The 22,593-nt window shown below is 40.5% G+C and overlaps 1 protein-coding gene across 2 annotated transcripts; it reads right to left on the reverse strand.

Annotated features, from left to right (window-relative positions):
* Window positions 1-4,511: 4,511 nt before the first annotated feature.
* On the reverse strand, window positions 4,512-19,643 carry anxa13 (annexin A13). 2 transcript variants are annotated; one of them, XM_053623125.1, is made up of 11 exons: window positions 19,492-19,643; window positions 17,030-17,105; window positions 14,711-14,805; window positions 11,783-11,953; window positions 10,878-10,911; window positions 10,201-10,280; window positions 7,979-8,047; window positions 7,479-7,580; window positions 7,297-7,372; window positions 5,919-6,031; window positions 4,512-5,788 (listed from the first exon to the last, which is right to left on the reverse strand). In XM_053623125.1, the coding sequence occupies exons 1-11, from the start codon at window positions 19,504-19,506 to the stop codon at window positions 5,669-5,671; spliced, it is 951 nt and encodes a 316-aa protein (XP_053479100.1). In that variant the 5' UTR covers window positions 19,507-19,643; the 3' UTR covers window positions 4,512-5,668. The 2 variants fall into 2 exon arrangements, with proteins under 2 accessions (XP_053479100.1, XP_053479181.1); XM_053623206.1 differs by lacking the exons at window positions 14,711-14,805; window positions 17,030-17,105; window positions 19,492-19,643 and adding an exon at window positions 14,251-14,386.
* Window positions 19,644-22,593: the final 2,950 nt, after the last annotated feature.

Here is a 22,593-nt window from a genome sequence, read left to right on the forward strand (position 1 = left end):
GGTCAGTTCTTGAAGTTGATGTGTTGGAAGCAGGAAAAATGGACAAGAGTAAGGAGCTGAGTGATGTTGACAAGGGCCAAATTGTGATGGCTAGACGACTGGGTCAGAGCATCTCCAAAACAGCAGGTCTTGCGGGGTGTTCCCGGTTTTGCAGTGGTTATTACTTACCAAAAGTGGTCCAAGGAAGGACGACCAGTGAGGTGAACCAGCAACAGGGTTATGAGCGCCAAGGCTCATTGATGCACATGTGGAACGAAGGCTAGCCCGTCTGGTCCGATCCAACAGAAGAGCTACTGTAGTACAAACTGCGGAGAAAGTTAATGCTGGCTCTGATAGAAAGGAGTCAGAACACACAGTGCTTTGCAGTTTGCTGTATATGGGGCTGCGTAGCTGCAGACCGGTCAGAGCGCGCATGCTGACCCTGTACACCACGGAAGGCTCCTACAATGGGCACGTGAGCATCAGATCTGGACCATGCAGCAATGGAAGAAGGAAGCCTGGTCTGATGAATCACGTTTTCTTTTACATCATGTGGACGGCTGGGCGCGTGTGTGTACGTCGCTTTCCTGGGGAAGAGACGGCACCAGGATGCACTATGGGAAGCTGGCGGAGGGAGTGTGATGTTCTGGGCAATTTTCCTCTGGGAAAGTTTGGGTCCTGCCATTCATGCGGATGTTACTTTGACACGTCCCACCTACCTAAACATTGTTGCGGACCAAGTACACCCCTCCATGGCAACGGTCTTCCCTAACGGCAGTGGCCTCTTTCAGCAGGATAATTCCCCTGCCACACTGCAAAAAAATGTTCAGGAACGGTTTGAGGAACATGACAAAGAGTCCAAATTCCCCAGATCTCAATTTGACATTTTATTACAGTTTACCCAACATTGGGTATTAATTAGGGAAGAAAAAATGGAAACGTCCAGCTTCTATAAATATGCAAATGATAACCCAATCTGAACATACACACCACAGTTGATGTAATAAGAAGTTTTAGATAAATCAATAAATGAATAGATCGATAAATCTTGAGCAGCTCCTCCGTCCTGAAGTCCTTCCATTCTCAGAAAACTTAAAGTCCACGGCAATGTGCTATAAGTATAAGTACTTCTCGAACATGTTGTTATGGTTCTCGCAGAATGCACGCTGTTTTTCCTGCTCTAACACACATGATTCAACTCCTTATCAAGGAAGTGCTTTTATGTTCTACCTACGCTAATACGCTCACTTTAGAAACATGGATATCTTGGTAATGAGCAGGTTTCAAATCTGGGAATGAATAATAATTGTAGTGCAGAGTATTCAAGGAGCAAGATTGGGTAATATTAATCAGCAGTCCTACAGCAACCTCTAGTGGCAAAGCAGAGAGAGAGCGAGAGAGAGAGAGAGAGAGAGAGAGAGAGAGAGAGAGAGAGAGAGAGAGAGAGAGAGAGAGAGAGAGAGGTTGCTTGGAGCACTCAGACCACTGGGGGGCGCCATGAGTTTATGTTTTGAGGCTGTTGCATGGGGCAACGTTGTGGCGTGAGAAGAATAGACACTGCAATTTACATAAATAAGGTAATTAGCATAACTAATATCAGAAGATCAAGTTGAGTGCCTCATATCTGGAAAAAGGAACAAGTAGAAAAGGAGAAACGGTCCAAAAAAATTAAACTAAAAAGTAATAAATTAACTAATTAATGAATTGGATTTATTCGATTTGTCCACGTTCTTGCTTCCACTAGTTGATGTAATTAACATGGATAAAATTAGTGTCTAACTACAGCTAACTGTGTAGGATCTAGAGTTAGAAGTGTTAGACTAATGAACGTTAAGATACTAGGTCATGACGATTAGCTATAACAGCACAAGTCTGTTGAATTTAAAGATAATCATCAGTCAGGTTTTCAAAACAGCAATCATCTACAGTTCTTTCCAGAACTTTGGCAACTGAAACAATCGCAGCCAGTGAATAGATGATTAAGCAAGATCGCACAAGCAAGATGACGGTTATAGGGAACATCACCATAGCTGGCACATGCTAATCACAGACGCGCTAATATTTATTATAACCACTTTCTTGCTTGTGCGATATTGTCCAGGCCGTACAGAGTTTTTTTGTGATTGTTGCGGCCAAAAATGCTTGATTTTGTTGTGGCTTTTTAAAAATAAAAAAAAAAAAAAAATTGCGATGCAACTTTTGCGAAAACTACTTCAATTGGTGAAATTGCAATTGCAAGATAAAAAAAAGAGTCTTTTATGAAAATGAATCACATGTAAATGAATCATACGTAAATGAATCACATGAAAATGTATCACTTGAATATGAATCTCATGAAAATGAATCACATGTAAATGAATCATACATAAATGAATCACATGTAAATGAATCACATGTAAATGAACCATATGAAAATGAATAAATAAATTAAAGACCAAAAAAAAAAAAAAAAAAGGCTTTCGCAATGATGTTTGTTGGTAAATGAGAACTTTTAGCTGTACTCACGTTCGACGCACGTGAACCGAAGAGGGCGTTGGCTGAACGTGCGTCGTGATGACGTCACATGACATGCCTCGGCCCAAACCTGCAATAATTTGGAGTTTCGAACAAAAGTTTGGTTGATTTTGCGTTCATTTCTGTGATCGCAAAATCCTGAAGGGACACGGTATAGTTTATTTTTGCTCTGCTAGCAGAAATAATGATAATGAGTCTTTATTGATCACATATACATTACAGCAGAGTGAAATTCTTTTCTTCACATGTTCAGCATGTTAGGAAGTTGGGGTCAGAGCGAAGGGTCAGCCATGATGCAGCGCCCCCTGGAGTAGAAAGGATTAAGGGCCTTGCTCAAGGGCCCAACAGTGGCAGCGCTGGGGCTTAAACACCCGACCTTCTGATCAGTAACCCAGAGCCTTAACCACAAAGCCACCACTGCTCCCAATGAAGCCACGCTCACTTTATAGTGCATCGCTAGCTGGCTAGCAAGCTCACAATGATTTGTACATTCCTATTAAAAGGTGATAAAGGTGAAATTGACATCCTTTCTTCCTTTTCATCTTCATCTGACCAGCTTTCATAATTTAAGCCAAAAATGATATTCCTGAGAAGTATCGTTTGCCATATCCGCTGATGAGGTCACTAACTCTACTGTAGTAACGGTTACGATTACGATCTAGGAATTGAAGTTGTACGTAGCGAACACAGACGAGCACAGCCATACGCCCAGTGAAAGCACTCTTGGAATACTGCTCGACCAATCATATTAATGGACCAGAACTAACGGTTGTATAATTTTCCTCATTTCTAAACCGTTACCATTGGCAGGAACCAGGCTAGCGTAGGACGCAAACACAGGTTGTATTGCTGAACAGTGACGAGCAAATCCAAAAGCGTAATCAAAATTCAAAAAGTTGCCAAGTGATCAGCAAACAGACAGAACTGAAGGCAAACCGTTTAAAAAAAAAAAAAAAAAGCATACAAAAACAAACAGTTAGCAGCGCATTAACATCAACAACCAACTAGCAGCTAGCCTAACGCAAGGAGCGAGACGTTGCTCTGAATCTGTGAAAAGTTGAGTATTTAAATGGAGTGTGTGATTAGAAAAAGGTGTTCCGAGTTAATAATCATGTGCATGTGATCTGGGAAGTGGGTCATGTGACTGATCATGTGGTGCTGCTGGGAAATGGTTGTGGCAGGAAGTTCTGGGAGTTGTTTCAAGTGTTATTAGGAAATATGTTTACGTAGGAAATATCATCAGTGTCAGAACCGACGGAAAGTGATCCAGGTCCGTTTTAAAGCTAAATTAAATAACGTTAGCCGAGGTTTGCTTCCAAAAAAAAAAAAAAAAGTGTTAAAGTGCATCGTAATTTATTGTTTTATTCATTTTATTACTTAATTCGTGCTACAATTTTGTTCTTTGTAGTAGTTCTTTTTCTTTAGGTCGATTTTAACGCTTGTTTCGTGTTTGATTTGCTCTTTACCTCAAGGTTTGATGTGTTGTGCTGTGCGTGCCGAGATGCTCTTCTGCTCACCATGGATGTAAAGAGTGATGATATCCTTCCTGTCAGCTCAGACCAGTCTGGTCATCCTCCTCCTCAGATCTCTCTCATCAACAAGGTGTTTCAGCCTGCAGACCCTCCGCTCACGGGATGTTTTTCGCACCGTTCACTCCATTCATAAGTGTAAACTCACGAGACTGTCATGTGTGAAAACCCCAGGAGATCAGCGGCTGCTGAAATCCTCAAACCATCCCGTCTGACACCTCGGTTATAAGGTCACAGAGATCAGACTTGGTCTTCATTCTGATGTTTGATGTGAACATTAACTGAAGCTCTTGACCTGTATCTGCATGAGTTTATGCATTGTACTGCTGCCCCGTGATTGGCTGATTAGATAACTGCACTGATGAGGTGAGCGTATACATGTTTTGGAAATTCTACGCTGTGATCATTGAAGTGCAAACTATTTTGGATTACACACAACAACGTGAGTTTGGCAAGAGATACGACAACAAACGATACGAGAACAAAATGTTACCATTTCTGTTGATATTTTATTGGGATATTTAAATTCTTGGATGTGTTTATTTCATTAGTCAACGTTTTGGTCTTTCCATAAGATAGTGTCTGGTCCCGTGGAGTGATGTCGTTCTTGTGTAAAACAGCCACAACGTATTAGCCCGCTGACGTCCTGCTTTGCCACAGGAAGTAAAGGACAATCCAGTTGAACTAATTAAAATCTAGTTGTTAAAAACCCAGCTGCCATTTTTTATATCGAGAATGTGACCGGTATTTTAAAAAGACCACAAGCAGACCACCGCGTGACATTACTCATCCCAACAGTGCCATTAAGACTATTTTTACCATTAAAGCTATAAGCTGTGACTAAATATAATTTACGATGTAAAATGTAACATACTAATACGTTAAAAATATATTATATTTGTGTTAGTATACAATGAGGAAAACAAGGCTGATCATGGTTAGTTCAAAAAGCTAAAGCTACGCGACATCATCTTTCTTACTTCACGACCCGGTGTTTTGTTTTTTTTGTGTTATAAAATGTCTGATTGAAAATTACGTATGAAAAGGTTCTTCTTCTTTTTTTTTTTGTACTTCACTCATGTCCTTCGTGATTCTTTATCGTTCGCAGCTGACAGGCAAATTAAAACTGCATAGCAAAATTATTTTCACTCGCTGAAGCATGTTCAAGTTCGGTATGAAGAGGCGTGGTCATCCTAGATAGAGAGCGAGAAATAGAGGCGCTTCACAATCTTTTCCAAAAATAGATCAGGCATGGAATTATGACAAAATAACATAAAACAAACATACTGGCATTGTATTATTAGTATTACAGACCATACTTTAGCATTACTTAATGGATATTGAGTTAACTTTCCACTGGTTGTGCTGGTTAACCTTTGACCTTTGTTACATTTTCACCTTAAAAATGATTTTTTGTTGTTTTTTTTTTTAAATAGAGATCATATGTACTTTCTTCATGCACCTTCAAAACAGTGTTTTGTTCACAGCCTATCTGAGCGCCAGGTCAGGATTTGCACTAAATACCACATCAGAACTACTGTAGGGATAGTGTTGAACTGGACATGTGTGCACTAGGACCCAGGGTCAGTTGTGTTAGTTAGTTTCTCCTTATTAACCCAAGCATCTGATTCTTTTCTTTCACTGCCTTAATGGCAGATGGCCACCAGGAGGCGCTTGAAGTCCCCGCCGCACTCCGAGCTGATGGCTTCCTTCAGAGGCACGTCGTATTTCTCCAGGTACATGTCCTTAATCGTCTCCAGGTCGATCTGGGAAGCACAGAGATCGGGCACGTCAGGGGTGGGATTCGGTAAACGTGCAATACAAAAGCGTGGCAGGTTTGAGAAAGAGAAGTTTTACGTTCTCATTTAGGATGCTGGAGAGTGAAAGGGGTCCTACCTCGGAGCGGCCGACGATGATGCGAATGAGGGTGTCCTCGTCAGTGCCTGCTCCCTTCATGGCTGCGTTCAGACGCCGAGCGAAATACAGCTGCGGATTCTTAGCACATCGCACTGTAGGAACAGACGCAGATAATAACGCGTTTATATACCGAATATGATAACGTTCAGACCACCGATCAACACTCCGGCGTGGCCCAAGTGCCACCGGCTTATGATGGTGAGCGAAAACCTGGTGCTGGCTTTACTGTAGTGCAAGCTTTGGTTGTCCCTCTAACGGAACCCTTAAACCTTCTCTATGTAGAACCCTATGGCAAAGTGTTTGCCTATCAGAAAGGGTTCCATGTAGAACCAATTTTTGGAAGCCAAGAACCTTTAATTATTCAACGAATCCTTAAAAACTCTTCTCTAAAATATATAGAACCCTTAATGGTACTTTATTTGTCCCTCTGGAGGAACCCTTAATGGTTTTGTGTAGAACCCTAGGACAACGTGTTTCACAATAAGAAAGGGTTGCATGTAGAACCAATTTTTGGAAGCCAAGAACCTTTAATTATTCAACGAATCCTTAACAACTGTTTTCTCTAAAATATATAGAACCCTTAATGGTTCTTCATCTGTCCCTCTGGAGGAACCCTTAATGGTTTTGTGTAGAACCCTAGGACAACGTGTTTCACGATGAGAAATGGTTCCATGTGGAAGCATTTCATTTTGAAATCAAACCTTATTGAATGATCCCCCCCCCCCCACAAGAGTGTATACTCTTAGAACATTTTGAACCTTTAACAGTCCTTCAAATTTCCCCTCAGGAGGAACCCTTAAAAGTTCCATGTAGAACCCTATAACTGTGGGTTCCTCTCAGAAAGGGTTCCTATAAAAAAAAAAAAGAGCTCTTTTTTTCCGAAGCTAGAAACACTTAGAATACCTTTTTAAGAACTTGTTTCTAAATATTTCTTTGCTGAAGTGTGTGGTACATCCTGCTAATTAGTTTCTTCTTCATACCTAGAACCTGTCAGGCAAAAACAGTTAGGATAAAGGAATGTTTCGAGGTTCTTTAAGGGTTCATTGGATAATTACAGGTTCTAATCTTCTAAAATGGTCGTATGTAGGAACCTTTCTGATAGGAAACCCTGTTGTAGGGATCTACACAGAACCTTCAAGTGAACCCACAGAGAGACAAGCAAGCAACCCTTAAGGATTCAACATTTAACAGTGTATTATCTATGATCCAGTTTTAAATCTGGATTTTTAATATTACGCGCCAGTGTACTGGAGTGCCAATAAATTTTTACACCCCCGTAGAACCTTAAGGTCACTGGCAAAGCGCTCGGTTCTCGTTCAGCACAGACGGCTGTCCTACGTTCATCTTTAATCCTCACCCAGCGCGATGTAACACTTCTTCAGCGTTCCTGAAGTTTCGTTCTCGATGGCATCCAGAATCTCCGTTCCAGAAAGCTAAGACAGTTTGGGGATGAAACACGATCTGTGAGTGACGGCTCTCTCGGACACGAGACAGCAGAGAGACGCTTTTGTTATTCAGGCCGTGTTACAACACACTCACAGCTTCGTAGGTTTTGAACGTGGCCTGGAGCTGCAGGTAGTTCCTGGTGGCCAGGATGTAGCTGAACGTCGACTCGTCTGTGCCGAAGCAACCCTCTCCGGCCTGGGGATGTGACGGAAATCTTTTTTTATTTACACTCAGTCACTTGATAATAATATTTTCTGATTTTTAGCCAAAAAAGTTTACCAGATATTGATAGATTAGTTAAACAGAGCTAAAAAAAAAAAAAAAAAACACAAACAAACAAAAATAAATAAAGATATTTTTCCTCATAATGTAACAATGTAACTGCAGCTTATACAGTAAATGACCTGTAGTCACACAACAGCGCCCACTAGTGGCACTATGTGCATTTAAAGCAGCATTGTCATAGAAGAGAAGTTCGCAACCTTTTGTAACTAAAGCCCCCTTCCGATAGACCCCCCCCCCCCCCCAGCCCCGATCTATATAAAAGTGTTTTTAAAAAATTTTAAACCATGATGGTGAAAAACAGGCCCTACCTCGAACAGTGACATGGCGTCTTGTTCAGCCAGAACCTCGTCCACTTCATAGCTCTCATCTCGGTTTCCCTGAAAGAAAGATTGCAGAAGCACACTCTGAAATTATTTCACCCCACACGATAGAGGGAGAGAAGAGCATAAATACGTACAAGATGAAAATCACAATGCAGTTTATTCACTCTTAAAGAGTCCTAAATTTGTCACTGTAAATTGTTGCTAAATTACGGTAAGAGGAATAAAAGACTTCAGGGCATGTAGCAGGAACTCTGCTTCATCACACCCCGGTGCTGCTGATTCATTTCCTATAAAAGCATGCCTCTGTGTGTTTTATTCCTTACATGTTAGGCAGTTAGCACAGTGGTACGGTAGCTCTGTGGTTACAAGTAGAAAGTTGTGAATTTAAATTCCAGAACCACAAACAAAGCTGCAGGTGGAACCGGGTGTGTTTTTGTGTCCCGCCTCATTTACACGATGCTTTAGATCAATGTAAATGTAAGGTTCTGTGGTTGGAAGGTTCCAAGTTGAAATCACAGAACTTCTGTTTGTCCTGAAACACACTGACTCACCCTGGACTTTCTTATTTTGATTCTGCCCAGGTAGGAGGAGCTAGATCCGGTCCAACTCCACCCCCTGCATGTTTTGATTTTGACTCTTCCCAGGTAGGAGGAGCTAGATCCGGTCCAACTCCACCCCCTCGCATGTTTTGATTTTGACTCTGCCCAAGTAGGAGGAGCTAGATCCGGTCCAACTCCACCCCCTTGCATGTTTTGATTTTGACTCTGCCCAAGTAGGAGGAGCTAGATCCGGTCCAACTCCACCCCCTTGCATGTTTTGATTTTGACTCTGCCCAAGTAGGAGGAGCTAGATCCGGTCCAACTCCACCCCCTTGCATGTTTTGATTTTGATTCTGCCCAAGTAGGAGGAGCTAGATCCGGTCCAACTCCACCCCCTTGCATGTTTTGATTTTGATTCTGCCCAAGTAGGAGGAGCTAGATCCGGTCCAACTCCACCCCCTTGCATGTTTTGATTTTGATTCTGCCCAAGTAGGAGGAGCTAGATCCGGTCCGGCTCCACCCCCTGGAATATTTGTTCTGCAATGAGGACTACTTGGGCGTGTTTTGGTTGCCAGGAATCTGCCTAGGCTAGAAAGTGGCTGCTCTGGTTGTTAACAGTCCAGAAACGGGATTATCCTGCACACCTGGGCTGCTGATCTGTTCACCCCTGTGTACAGAAACCGGTGCCTGACCTCTTCACTGCAGGAAAGTGAAGTGAAGCATTACAGTCATTCATTAACAGGAAAGTGAAACACAGGCCTTCAGTCTGCTGTGTGTTACTGAACCCCGGTCTGTAATCAGATCTGGCAGGTTTGGAGGACGAGGGAGGGAGTTCAGGAAAGCGACAGTCAGAGAGATCTCGGTTTCACTCCACACAGCGAACTCAATGGCTTTTCTGAGAGAATCAGAAGGTTACGACGGCGTTTTAGAGCCAGAGTTTAGAAATTAAAAATACAAAATTTCTAAAATAAGGTCGTAATATTTCGAGAAACCTTGTAATATCTGATGTTATGAGAAAAAGGTTTCAATATATCGGGAAAACGTCATGTCTGATATTACGGAAAAAAAGTTGCAATATTTTGAAAATAATGTCTTTTTTCTTTTTTTTTTTTTTAAAAAAAAAAATCAAGAACAAATTTGTGATATCTGATATTACAAGAAAAAAAGGTTTATATTTCGAGAATAAAAATTTTTCTCTCATAATATCAGATATTTTGACTTTGGTTTTAAAATAAGACAACTTTATTCTAGTAACATTACAACTTTCTCGCAAAATATTACAACTTTATTCTTGATATATTGTAACCTTTTCGTCGGAAGATCAGATATTACGACTTTGTTCTCTATATTACGAATTTATTCCCGAATAATTAATTCAATTCAATTCAGTTTTATTCGTGTAGCGCTTTTAACAGTGGACATTGTCTCAAAGCAGATTTACAGAAACATATAAACACAGGATGGAGATTTTAAGTGTGTGAATTTATCCGTATCGGGCGAGACGGTGGAGACGGTGGTGAGGGAAAACTCCCTGAGATGATACGAGGATGAAACCTTGAGAGGAACCGGACTCAGAAGGGAACCCGTGCTCATCTGGGTAACGACGGATCGTGTGAAACAATGAGATTTTTTTTCTTTTTTAAATGGTCCTGTAGAAGGTGTGTGTACCTCGAGGAGCAGCGTGAGCAGCCTCCTGACATCACCGCTCGTGTCTCCGGCGATATCTGCCTCCAGATCCCGCTCATGCACTGCAGAGAAGATGATTAGAGTTAGAACATCAAGCAGGCCGACACCCGTCCCCCTGCGAACTGAAACCCGACACCCCGAGCGCTTAGAGACGTAAACCCAGAGGTACATATTCATCTTCTCAGAGACAAAGCGCTCAGCTTTTTTCTGCCTGCGTGTCGAACAATGAGGATAAACAGAGCTCATATGAGATCGGTATTTACATAGACATACGGACAGCTGTGTATTCAGGATTACAATGGCTGTGCTGTATGTTGTGCTCATATATTGTCCTCGTCGTACAGATTCTTACGCAGCGTTTATTTACTATCTTTTACGTTGTTGTCCTGTCCATTTTGAAAAAAAAATAATAATAATTTGCACTACATGCTGTGTGTAATGTTGCACCGAGGTCTAGGAGAATATTTCGTTCTACTTGTATACGGCTAGAATGACAATAAAACTGTCCAAGCTAATTAAAAAGAAAACCTAATCTGTAACACTAAACCGAATCACGGTGTAGATCCGTCACATGACCTACATGGATAATAACAGATCTGTAGTGATAACACAGCGGCTTTAATATACATATATACATATATACATACATCTGTCCCTACCTTGGAAGTAGGTTTCTTTGTAAGTAGCAATATCCTGCCGGAAGTGAGAGATGAAACAGTCAAATACAACAACAACAAAACAATTTATGAGAATTTATGAAGTTGTAAAAATTTGCTAGACAAATATATGTATTTGAAGCTTTACTTCGGAATATTGTTAGATACAGATGTTTATAAAGTCGGGAAAAACTTGCTGTGACTTCACTCGTGGTCAAACTTTAGCTCACATAAATTTGTAAACAAAACAAAACCTTGTACTGTAAATCCAGGGTCTTGATACACAACAGCATTCTTAACAGGTCCCCTAAGAAAAGAATGAAACCTCGCACTGCAGTTTTATTTAAGCAGTAGAAGAACATTTCTGTAAAAGACAGCGAACACGTTCCCGCTAAAATATCATCAATATCCTCAGCTCGTTCCAAGCCACAGCTACAACATGACCACACACAACCCACGAGGGAACTATCGCTCTTATGCTACGTTCACTTTCCTACTACTGGTTGCCGTAGTAACTAACATTCATCCTTGGGTGGCGCAACTAGCATTCGAATTTTTCAGAACAAACCGGCTTTGTTTCGTCTGACTGCGACGGAAGCGAAAGCTTTCTGGGTCCACGAAACAACGGGGACTCGCAGGCAGCATGGCGGATCACGTGCGCTCTACTGTCTTCGCTCCCATTGGTAGTCGCTACACCAAATCGCTCCAAATTTACATAAAGTTCAACTTTTCTCAACTCTGTCGCGCCACCGGACACGCCCACATCTAGTCGCTGTCGCTCATGTCACCGAGAGTCTCCAGCCCTCACTGAAAATGAACGGTCTCCGGTCGCCGCGAGTCGCGGTATGTATGAACGTACCTTTAACCTGCAAAGTAAACATAACGTTTCTCATGATTCCGAGACGTACAGCGTTGGTGGCAGTGCAGAGGATCTCCACCAGGACGTCCTCGTCGGTGCCCGCTCCTTTCATCGCCTTGCGCAGCTCCTTCACGGCGAACACGTGTGGCGGGTCCAGCATGGCGAGGATGGCGTTCTCGAAATTCCCCGACAGCTCGCTCTTCAGCACATCCACCAGCTCCTGAACACGTCACAAAGCACAGAGACGCACCTCTTTACACTCCTCACGTTCTTTCTGTTCCTCCGGAAACTCTCCTTTACATGTTTCTGCTCAGATCAGGATTTAAGAACGTAAGAGCTACAGATAATAAATGCCTCGTACGTCAAGATCTGTTTTTTTTTAATCGACATAATGAAATGCTCATCGGTCACTACTGGGGGCAGGGCGATATGACAAAATCTCTAGCGTGCACCATTTATATCATGATATATAGCTTTGCTAACAAACTGCCACTGCATTAATAATAATAATAATAATAATAATAATAATAATAATAGATCATTTAATATGTACACATTTTATTATAATATTTTTTTTTTTTTTTTTTTAGAAAAATTGCATTTTAAATGATAACTTAAAACCACTTAAAAGCAATAATAAGAACAATAAATAATCTGGACATTTTTTTGTTTTTCTTTATAATTGACCCTTTTTATTCATTAAGCACAGCATTTTACCTTCAAATCAGCTGCTTCCAGTTAGTTTATAATTTTATATATTCTAAAAAAAAAATATTTTAAATAAAATTCACGATATCCTTGATATGATAGAAAAGTATATTATGACATAATACATCATGATGAAGATGTTACATCACATCACCCAGCCATAATCACTAAAATAATAAATAAATATATAAAAATTAATAAAAGTCTACACACCCCTGTTAAAATGTCAGGTTTTTGTGATGTAAAAAACTGAAACCAAGATCAATCATGTCAGAACCTTTCTCACATTTACTGTGAAATTTTAACCTATTAATTAAAGTGAAAAACAATAAGAATTTTTTTTTTTTTTTTTTTTTAAATGTACAGGGACCTGGTTGCATAAGTGTGCACACCCCTAAACTAATACTTATTTGAAGCACCTTTAGATTTTATTACAGCATTCAGTCTTTTGGGGGTAAGAGTCAATCAGTTCGGCGCGTCTTGACTCAGCGATATTTTGCAATTCTTCCTTGTAAAAGCATTCTAACTTTGTCAAATTATATATTTACAGTGCCCTCTAATAATATTGGCACCCTTGGGAAATATGAGCTGTGAAGGCTGTGAAAAATTGTCTACTGTTTAACCTTTTGATCTTTTGTTAAAAAAAAAATTCACAAAAATACTCTGCTCTCATGGATATCAAACAATTTCAACAAAAAAAAACCTTTGTTAATATAGGTGTGCAACAATTATTGGCAGCCTTTTAGTCAATATTTTGTGCTAGCTCGCTTTGCCAAGATACCAGCTCTGAGTCTTCTCCTATAACGCCTGATGAGGTTGGAGAATACATGGCGAGGGATCTGAGAGCGTTCCTCCATACAGAATCTCTCCAGATCCTTCACATTTGGAGGTCCACGCTGGTGGACTCTCCTCTTCAGTTCACCCCACAGGTTTTCTATGGGGTTCAGGTCAGGGGACTGGGATGGTCATGGCAGGACCTTGATTTTGTGGTCAGTAAACCATTTCTGTGTTGATTTTGATGATGTTTTGGATCATCGTCCTGCTGGAAGATCCAACCACGGCCCATTTGAAGCTTTCTGGCAGAGGCAGTCAGGTTTTCATTTAATATCTGTTGATATTTGATAGAGTCCATGATGCCATGTATCCTAACAAAATGTCCAGGTCCTCTGGTAGAAAAACAGCCCAAAACATTAAAGATCCTCCTCCATATTTAACCGTGGGCATGAGGTACTTTTCCATATGGCTACCTCTCTGTGTGCTCCAAAACCACCTCTGGTGTTTATTACCAAAAAGCTCTATTCTGGTTTCATCTGACCGTAGAACCCGATCCCATTTGAAGTTCCAGTAGTGTCTGGCACACTGAAGACGCTCGAGTTTGTTTTTGGATGAGAGTAGAGGCTTTTTTCTTGAAACCCTTCCAAACAACTTGTGGTGATGTAGGTGACTTCAGATTGTAGTTTTGGAGACTTTCTGACCCCAAGACACAACTAACTTCTGCAGATCTCCAGCTGGGATCCTTGGAGATGTTTTATCCACTCGAACCGTCCTCTTCACAGTGCGTTGAGACGATATAGACACACGTCCAATTCCAGGTCGATTCATAACATTTCCAGTTGACTGGAACTTCTTAATTATTGCCCTGATGGTGGAAATGCGCATTTTCAATGCTTGTGCACTGTAAATTGAATCTTTTAACGGAGTAATTATTATTATTATTTTTTTTTTAAATGTTAATAATACTTTTTATCCGTTTATAGTTACATTTAATGTTCTGGAACACAAAGCAAGTTAGTTTCTCTCATCACTTACGTTAGAGCAGCTATAAACAGCCGTTCCCTCACCGGCCTCTCTTATATTCTCTCGCTTGAAGTTAATAAGACACAAAAAAAAAATGCAGCTTGTCATGTTACCAAGACACCACAAACAGTGTAAAATCTTCCCGTGTCGGTAAAATTACTGACTGTTACCGAGCGCTGACACTGGAGACTCCTTCCTTAAATAGTAAACAAATATCTGATTACAGAAAACTTCACCGTACCGACGATCGCACGTTTTGCTTTAATAAATAACACGATGGTTTTTTAAATCCATTCATGTGGACCGTCCGCTAGACACCTACCTGTGTAAGCTGTTACTATAGAAACAATAACATAAAGTTGTGAGCTGCACCTGCACTACTGTCAGTACCGCTGCTACAGATAATTAACCAACACCTCCAGAACATCCTTCTGTCCTTCTGTACACAATCACAGATAAAGTTCAGACTCACGTCATCGTATTTCTCGAAGTAAGCCTGCTTTATCTCCAAGCGCTGAGCCGCACAGCGATTAGCCAGGATTTCAATGATGGCTTTCTCATCAGTGCCTGAAAGAATGAGGAAGAAAATAAGATGGAACAGAAGACACTGTTGTCCTCTTAAAACACTAAGACTTGAGTCATGTTTATCTGATAAAAGCTCCTGGAAGAACATGTTCACGGAATGAAATCAATCAATTCCACGTGAGTAGAATTTACCCGCTCTAAACGACAGCACTGAGCTAGCGTGCGACTCTGCGTCCTGCCAGGACAGTGGAATTTTAAACCAGTACATAAAGGACATACTTCCCATTAAAACACATTAGCGTAGTTTCCACACTATGAGTTATAGAATAGGAAAAAAAACAAAAACAAAACACAACACGCAGGTTTCAGAAAGCTGAGGAACAGAATTCGACTACATGTACTGTTTTGGTTAAAGTCTGAAGCGTGTTTAAAAATGAAACCAGTATAAAATCTCTTTCATTTCTTATACAAACTAAAAAAAAAAAGAGGTTCATTGAGGTTCAGTGTGTATATGCTTTAACGTTACACATTCTGTTAGTGAGTTCACCACTGACGTGCCATTTGCATCTCACATGGAATGTTCCCCGAGATAAACAGGAAGTTGCGTCATCCAAATTTCCCGAAGAGCGTGGGAAGGTCATTTTGTGTGTTTTATTTGTAGTTAGAGCTGCAACAAGTCATCGATAATAATCGATTATGAAAATCGTTGTCAATGAATCTCATTATGGATTAGTTGGTCTGCAGCGGCACGGGGGAGATTTACTCATTATGTTACTTCTGTTCCGAAAACACGCTTCGGAGAGTAAATACTCAAGTTGTGTTCCAACTGACGTACTATACACTTACACTATGCACTGCGTACTCTACCGTCTAGTGTATGGATTTTAGAAAGGTAATATCGTCTCAGATATAACACTGGCGGGTTTTTTACTAACCGGAAGTATAAGCCGCTTCCTAGTCGACGGCGCTTGACGTCATACGCACGTAATGCGACAGCGCTAGCTTTAGCAGATCACCCAGAGTCCCCGACACTGACTTTCTTCAGTTTACCGTTTATGTCAACGTTACCTTTTATTTCAAACACGACCTCAGTCACCATCAGACGGAGGCGAAATCATCAAGTGACTGGAGAAGAACGTGTGCGACCTCCAAGTCCTCTAAGGCAGGGGGGGCACTTTATATTAAACACCGCGGAGACGATAAAACTTTATGAAGCGGAGTTTGTGTAGCGCGGAAGCACGACAGTGATGCACGAGCACAAACTTATGTTTGTATCCAAAATGCTCCACAAAATGTAAGGGGTTGGAGAAACTGCTGCAAGTCGCTTAAGAGGTTTAGTTTAATTTAAGTTTATTGTCATTACATGCTGTATTTGCGCGCTTGCAGTGTAACTTCTGTCGTTTATTATAACGGAAGTGATCTATTAGTAAAAAAGTATTAGTGAAAAGGAGTTTTTATTATTCATTTAGGACTGGAGTTTAACTCAGTGCTTTTTGTGCACCCATAAAAAATAACGCATAAATACTATTATATGATATAAACTTATATATACACATTAATACATACATAATTATTTATGCATTATTTTTATGGATGCACAAAAAGCACAGAATTAAACTACGGTCCTAAATGAATAATATATATTCTGGTGTGTGTGTGTGTGTGTGTGTGTGTGTGTGTTGGGTTCTTTTCAGTCTTATATAATTGGACAAACAGTTGAGTAAAGTTTTAGTCTGAAGTTTATATTTGTAACACTCAGTTTGTAGATTTTATTTTAAATAAATGGGAAAAATGGTCGCTTTGAAAGTACAAACCTGTTGCACAAATTACAGACTAAAAGTAAATTATTCATTTAAAATAAATAAATAAATAAATTCTAGTAACTCATTAAAATGTCCTTAATGTCCTCATGGATACTAGTTAACCACATGTTGTGTATTTGCTCTCCTATAATTCTGTGCTATACACACACATGACCACAAACAACTCCACTCATCTATTGACACACACACACACACACACACACACACACACATACACACTCTGTTTAATGTTGCTTTTGTTACAATTTTTGACTAGTTAAATGTTAAATGCATATTGTCTTAGATTTCATGAAAAATAAGTTTAATTTTTAGGAGTTACAGAATATAAATGGCACCTCAGTCATACAATCACATTTATTTAAAAAATCTTTTTAGTAAATAATTATAATAATAATAATAATAATAATAATAATAATGATGATGATGATGAAGACACAGCCCACCTAAACCCTTGCAGGCTTTGCGGATGGCCTTGATGTCTGCCATGACGTCAAACTCCTCATAAGGAAAAACTGTTGGCTGTGAAATCAAGAAGTCACATGATGAAAATACTTTAATTCTTTATTATCTCTCTCACCCCTCCCCCACCCCCCACCATGAGCCTCCCACTGCTATTGTACAAGAAGAAGAAATAAAACAAAGAAAAACAAATGGGTCTCTGGTGAAGGCCTCCCCCCCCCCCCCCCCTCTCTCTCCTGACAACACAATTCCTAACTGATCCATTTACCACAAAGCTCAAGCCACCCAAACTGTGGAAGGCCAAAGGGTCCATAAACAGCTTAATAGATATTTAATACAAAACAAAGAAAAGAAAGACAATAAGAGTATATAAAATACACAATGCAAACAATGACATAGCTGCATCTGACCTGCAAAAACACACAAGTGTTAAAACAATCTTTTAGTAGTAATTAAGCCGGTTTTACACCGTGCGATTCCAGCGGTCTTTTACGATCATCGAGATGATCCCAGTAAGAAAGTCTCAAACAGACTTCTTATAATCTTCCTGTCAGATCAAACGATACAATTAGCTACTACAGCACAGGTCTGAAGCATTTAAACTGGGAAAGTAGTTTCACGTTGTCATAATAATAAATTAACTCCGTGAACAGAACGTTTGCGTGCTAATTAGCTAGCGACACACCTGGAGGCTGTAATTAACCGTCGGTTTCGTTCCATGTTGCGTCCCTTTTTGTCCTGTCGTAATATAACTCATGAGACGTTACAGAGTTGTTCTGTCTGCTGCCACAATTCAACAATCTGCTCTTATTTTAAATCACATACACTTTGTGCAATCATATGCCGTCCTCCTATTGGTGGATTTTAGACGAGTGTCGAAGCAGCGCTGCCAGAACTTTATTTATTATCGGGTGTCGCAGCTGTACAAAATCAGCCACAGGCGAACGTCACTAAGACCTAAACGATTCGTTCTAAACTCCTCCTTTCAGAGAGCATACTCTGCTCTGATTGGTCAGACTGGTCCCAGTCTGTCGTGATTGGTCTACCACTCTCAGCGAGCAGCCGATGAAGACCAGAGGCGGGGTTTTTTGCTACAAACCTACGTAGGTTAGTACAGGAAGTAAGTCTGGAATCACTAACGACTCGTGTCAGCTGTTCAGAATCGATTCCTTCTTTTCCGAGTCGATAACGGCGTTTGTCGTGCGCTTTGATTTTTTTGAAACTTTGCAGACTTTTTACATTCACAAACAGCTACGTATCTCACACGCTACATGAAAGGGAATCTCTGAAAAACCATAACAGGTGCACTTTAAAGTGCGTGCTTTACTCGAGAGGATGCGAATATTATCTGTAGTTCACCTCTCGTCCTGAACATGTCGGCATCGTCCACGGTTTGAGTTTTGAAAACGGGTTTAATTTCTTAAACATGTTTCGAGTTGTTAATGAATTTCACTGTTGCACGTTTACAATGTTTTTATTTTTTTTACAGTAATGTGCAGTTTGTGCTTACCTTGTATGCATTGTGTGCACATATTTATGATTTCTTGTTACAATGTTTGTTACTCAAAGTAAAAAAGTAATTAAACCTCATCGTGTCGGCCCTATCGTTCATGTCAACGTCTATTTCAGTAATACAGCTAAGTAGGAGGGTTTCAGTTACCAGTATTTATATTAAAACATGGAGTCCATGTCTGCAAAACTAACACTTTAAATGAAATATTGAATCGAAATCAAATCAAAACCATATAAATAAGGATCGAATCGAATCACTAGATTGGTTGCAATACCCAGCAGACATTTCGTATATCTCTGATATCTGACACACTCAGCTCAAATCATCAATCTTTCTCCTAACAAGCTGATGATCTGAATCAGGTGTGTTAAATAAATGAGACATACAACATGTGCAAGGAGGTGGGTCCACAGGACCAGGATTGAAAACCACTGGACTACAACTTGTTTTCTCCTTCCTGAGTTATGGCCCATTTGGCTTTCCACACTCACCCTCCTGAGTCACAGCTCTGAGCTAACGGGAATTCCGCAGAGGAAACACCGCCTTCCGCTTGTTATCCCCCCTTTATACAATGCCATTCATATAAACTCCTAAAAGTCATGTTTTCATAATGTTTTTAAAGATTCACAAATATTTAATCACCATTACAGCATCTAGCACGCATGCGCAGAGTGTAGGTTTATGTCTACGGTAAGGATTTGGTGAGATATCCAAGGCATCTTCAGCTGCGCACTTTCCCAAAAGTCAGGAATGCGCTCTCACTTCCAGTCTGGAGTGTTTTTATTCCCTTTACCAATAAAAAGAGCGTGTTTAAACCTCCTGCTGAACACCGTCATCGCCTAATATTAACTCAGAGCATGTCTGTTTCAGTAAAAGTGCACTCAATCTGAGCTGTAACACTGCTTTTAAAAGAAGACACTAAATGATTCCCACCTGAAAGTTTCCCATTTTGGAAGAAAAAATAATAATAATAATAAAATGTCCTCAGTCGCTTGAAGTCCGGTCAGGAATCTGTAACGGAGCTGCGCGTGAGAGAGAAAGACGGCCGGTAATTTCAACAAATGACGTCATGACGCCGGGAGTGGGCGATTAACCCTTTAATGTAGTGATGGGAAGTTCGGATCATTTTACTGACTCGGATCTTTGAATCTCGTTCAGCAAAATGAACGAATCTTTTGACGAGTCGTTTGGTTCATTTCGTTCATTTCAGCAGAATATAATTAAAATGTTACATGTTCAATTCATCAACACATCTAGTACTTAATAAACTATCAAATAAACTTCAGGTGAATTATGAGAAACAGAAAGGATTCATTAATATATCTTAGCTGGGTCTTAAGGCTCTGCAATCTGTTAGTTCATCTCATGTCCCGACCCCGAGTCGTTCTTTTGTCGCGTCACATGAGCCACGTTTGTTCCCCGGAAACAGAAATGATTAGTTCACGTCTCGAGTCTTCGGGTTCGAGTCGTTTGTTCATCTCGTTTCCGGTACTGCATGGTGAATTGCCCATGGGGACGAAGAACGACTCGAACCCGAAGACTCGAGACGTGAACTAATCATTTCTGTTTCCAGTACTGCATGGTGAATTGCCTATGGGGCAGTCATCAGAAGAAGAACGACTCGAACCCGAAGACTCGAGACGTGAACGAATCATTTCTGTCTCCGGTATTGCATGGTGCATTGCCTATGCGGCGTTCATGGGAAGAACGAACGACTCGAACCCGAGGACTCGAAACATGCACTAATCATTTCTGTTTCCTGTACAGAATCTACAGGGATGTTGCAGCGCATGCGCGGTCAAAAATGAAAGAATCACTCTCTGAGACAACTCGTTGTTCCAGAGTCATATGAAAGATTCGTTCAGAATGAACGATTCGTTCATGAACGCCACGTCACGAGTTGATTTTTAAGGCATTCTGGTGGCCTTTTTTCTTTTTTTTTCTTTTTTAGAAATATATAAGTTATCTGGATGGTGACTGGTCTGGTTCTAGCTTCCTAAAATGGTTCTATCTGGAACTTTTTCAGAAAACGATATAAGGTGCCTCTATGGAGTGTTCGATCCTGAGCTCACGTTACTGTCTTTGAGGGGTTCACATGGGTTTCCTCTCATGGAGTTCTCTGGTTTCCTCCCAGCGCCTTAAAACACACTGGTAGCACAAACACTCACTCTCTCTACACGTTCTCTGTTGTTTAAACGCAGATGCTGACAGGTTTGTGTTGTTAACATTTTGTGACTTTTATTGTTACTCATTACTAGGTAATATTTTGAGATATAATAGTGCTGTCCTGTTAATCTCATTATGATCCTATGAGTATCAGCTGATCCTGTTTAATTAACAGAAATCCGTGCCGCATTTGCGTCACTGTTACACACCCACACACTGTGCTAATCACTGCTTTCCTGAAGGAGACAGACACTATGCTTATGTCCCGATCTGTTTAGTATAAATAGTTGTTAGGTCTACTCACGCCTTGGATTCCATTTCCCAGCCTGCACCGCGGCCTACGAACATGGCCGCCATGGACTGTAATTCTCAGAGCACTCATACTTTGACACGTTCACTCTCAGCTTCATTTTGATCGCACACGTCTACATCCAATTCACCGCACAATCACAGCCACGGTAGAAAAGGACTCTCATTCTACTCACTCTCTGTGACTAAAGCAAGCCTGTTCGTTTTTCTGTTTCTGTCAAACAATTGCAAACACCATACAGGTTTATAAAAAAGAAATTTAAAAAAATCTTTGTTAAATATAGGTGCGCAACAATTAATCGCACCCCTATGAATTCATATGAGGAAAAATATATGTGAAGTATTTTCCCATCGATATTTAAAAACATTTTTAGTACACCTGGGTGACTAGGAACAGGAAATTGTTCAACCATGACTTCCTGTTTCACAGGGGTATAAATATGATGTAACACATAGGCCAAATTCCCTTAGTCATACATAACAATGGGTAAGAGCGAGGAATATAGCTGTGATGTGCGGCAAAAGGTTGTTGAACTTTACAAAATGGGGCGTGGCTGTAAGAAAATAGCACAAGCATTGAAAATGCCCATTTCCACCATCAGGGCAATAATTAAGAAGTTCCAGTCTAGTTCCAGTTCCCTTCCTTTTTATCATATGCATGCTAAATGTTGGACAAATTTTCCATAGTCATGGTCTTAACTTTCAGTGATTTTCAGTTATACTGTATGTCGGTGAAAATTCTACCGCATGCATTTCCAACCTAAAGCACTGGAAGAATAAAACAGAAGTATTGATAGTAGGCCGCAAATCCTCAACGTACTATTCATACGTACTGCACTTCTAGTGGAAAATTAGCCAATACCTTCTGACCAATCAGATTCAAGGATTCAGCGTCACTATTGTATAAAAGTCATTATTAGTACTAATAAAATAAAGGAACGGTCAGGAAATAGTCACATCAGTTTCTGGTTTCCGTCCCAGAGGATGACTTCACTACGCTGTCTAGTGCGTTTTCCAGCTTTATCGTGCGTAATTAACTCTTCTTTTAATTAGCAGGACCAATCTGTGAAGTGTTCAGGCTGGAGAACACTGCTGCACAACGCACTGAAACCTACACGCTCACGCACGCTGTTCAATTAATCGAGACGTTACGACGAGCCCGACTGAAACGTTTCTCCTTTCTCCACCCGCCTCTTCTTCTGGTCCATGTCGCATCTCTTCACTTCCTACCCATAACGTTTCACATTAGCACACAGACTCCATCTGCTACTGATGAGCTTTCGATCGTAAACGCTCCCTGTAGGTCACAACTAACGCAGGATGATTCGTCCCGTATCGTCCCGTGTGTGTCCTTGGACGTTTATCTTTTAGGTTTCAGGAGAAGTGCTGATCAGCAGAATCTGGAAGTTCGAGTCCATTACTAAATTGTTCGTATTCTCAACTACTAAACACTTCTACAAATGGTATCTCAGAAGGGATGTAAAAAGAAAGATGAAGGGAAACAAGAAGATATTTTTTAGCTGTATACAAGGATTTCTCAAACAGCTGAAGAGCGTGGAT

Source organism: Ictalurus furcatus, chromosome 1 (genome assembly GCF_023375685.1).
Source record: "Ictalurus furcatus strain D&B chromosome 1, Billie_1.0, whole genome shotgun sequence".
Lineage (NCBI taxonomy): Eukaryota > Metazoa > Chordata > Actinopteri > Siluriformes > Ictaluridae > Ictalurus > Ictalurus furcatus.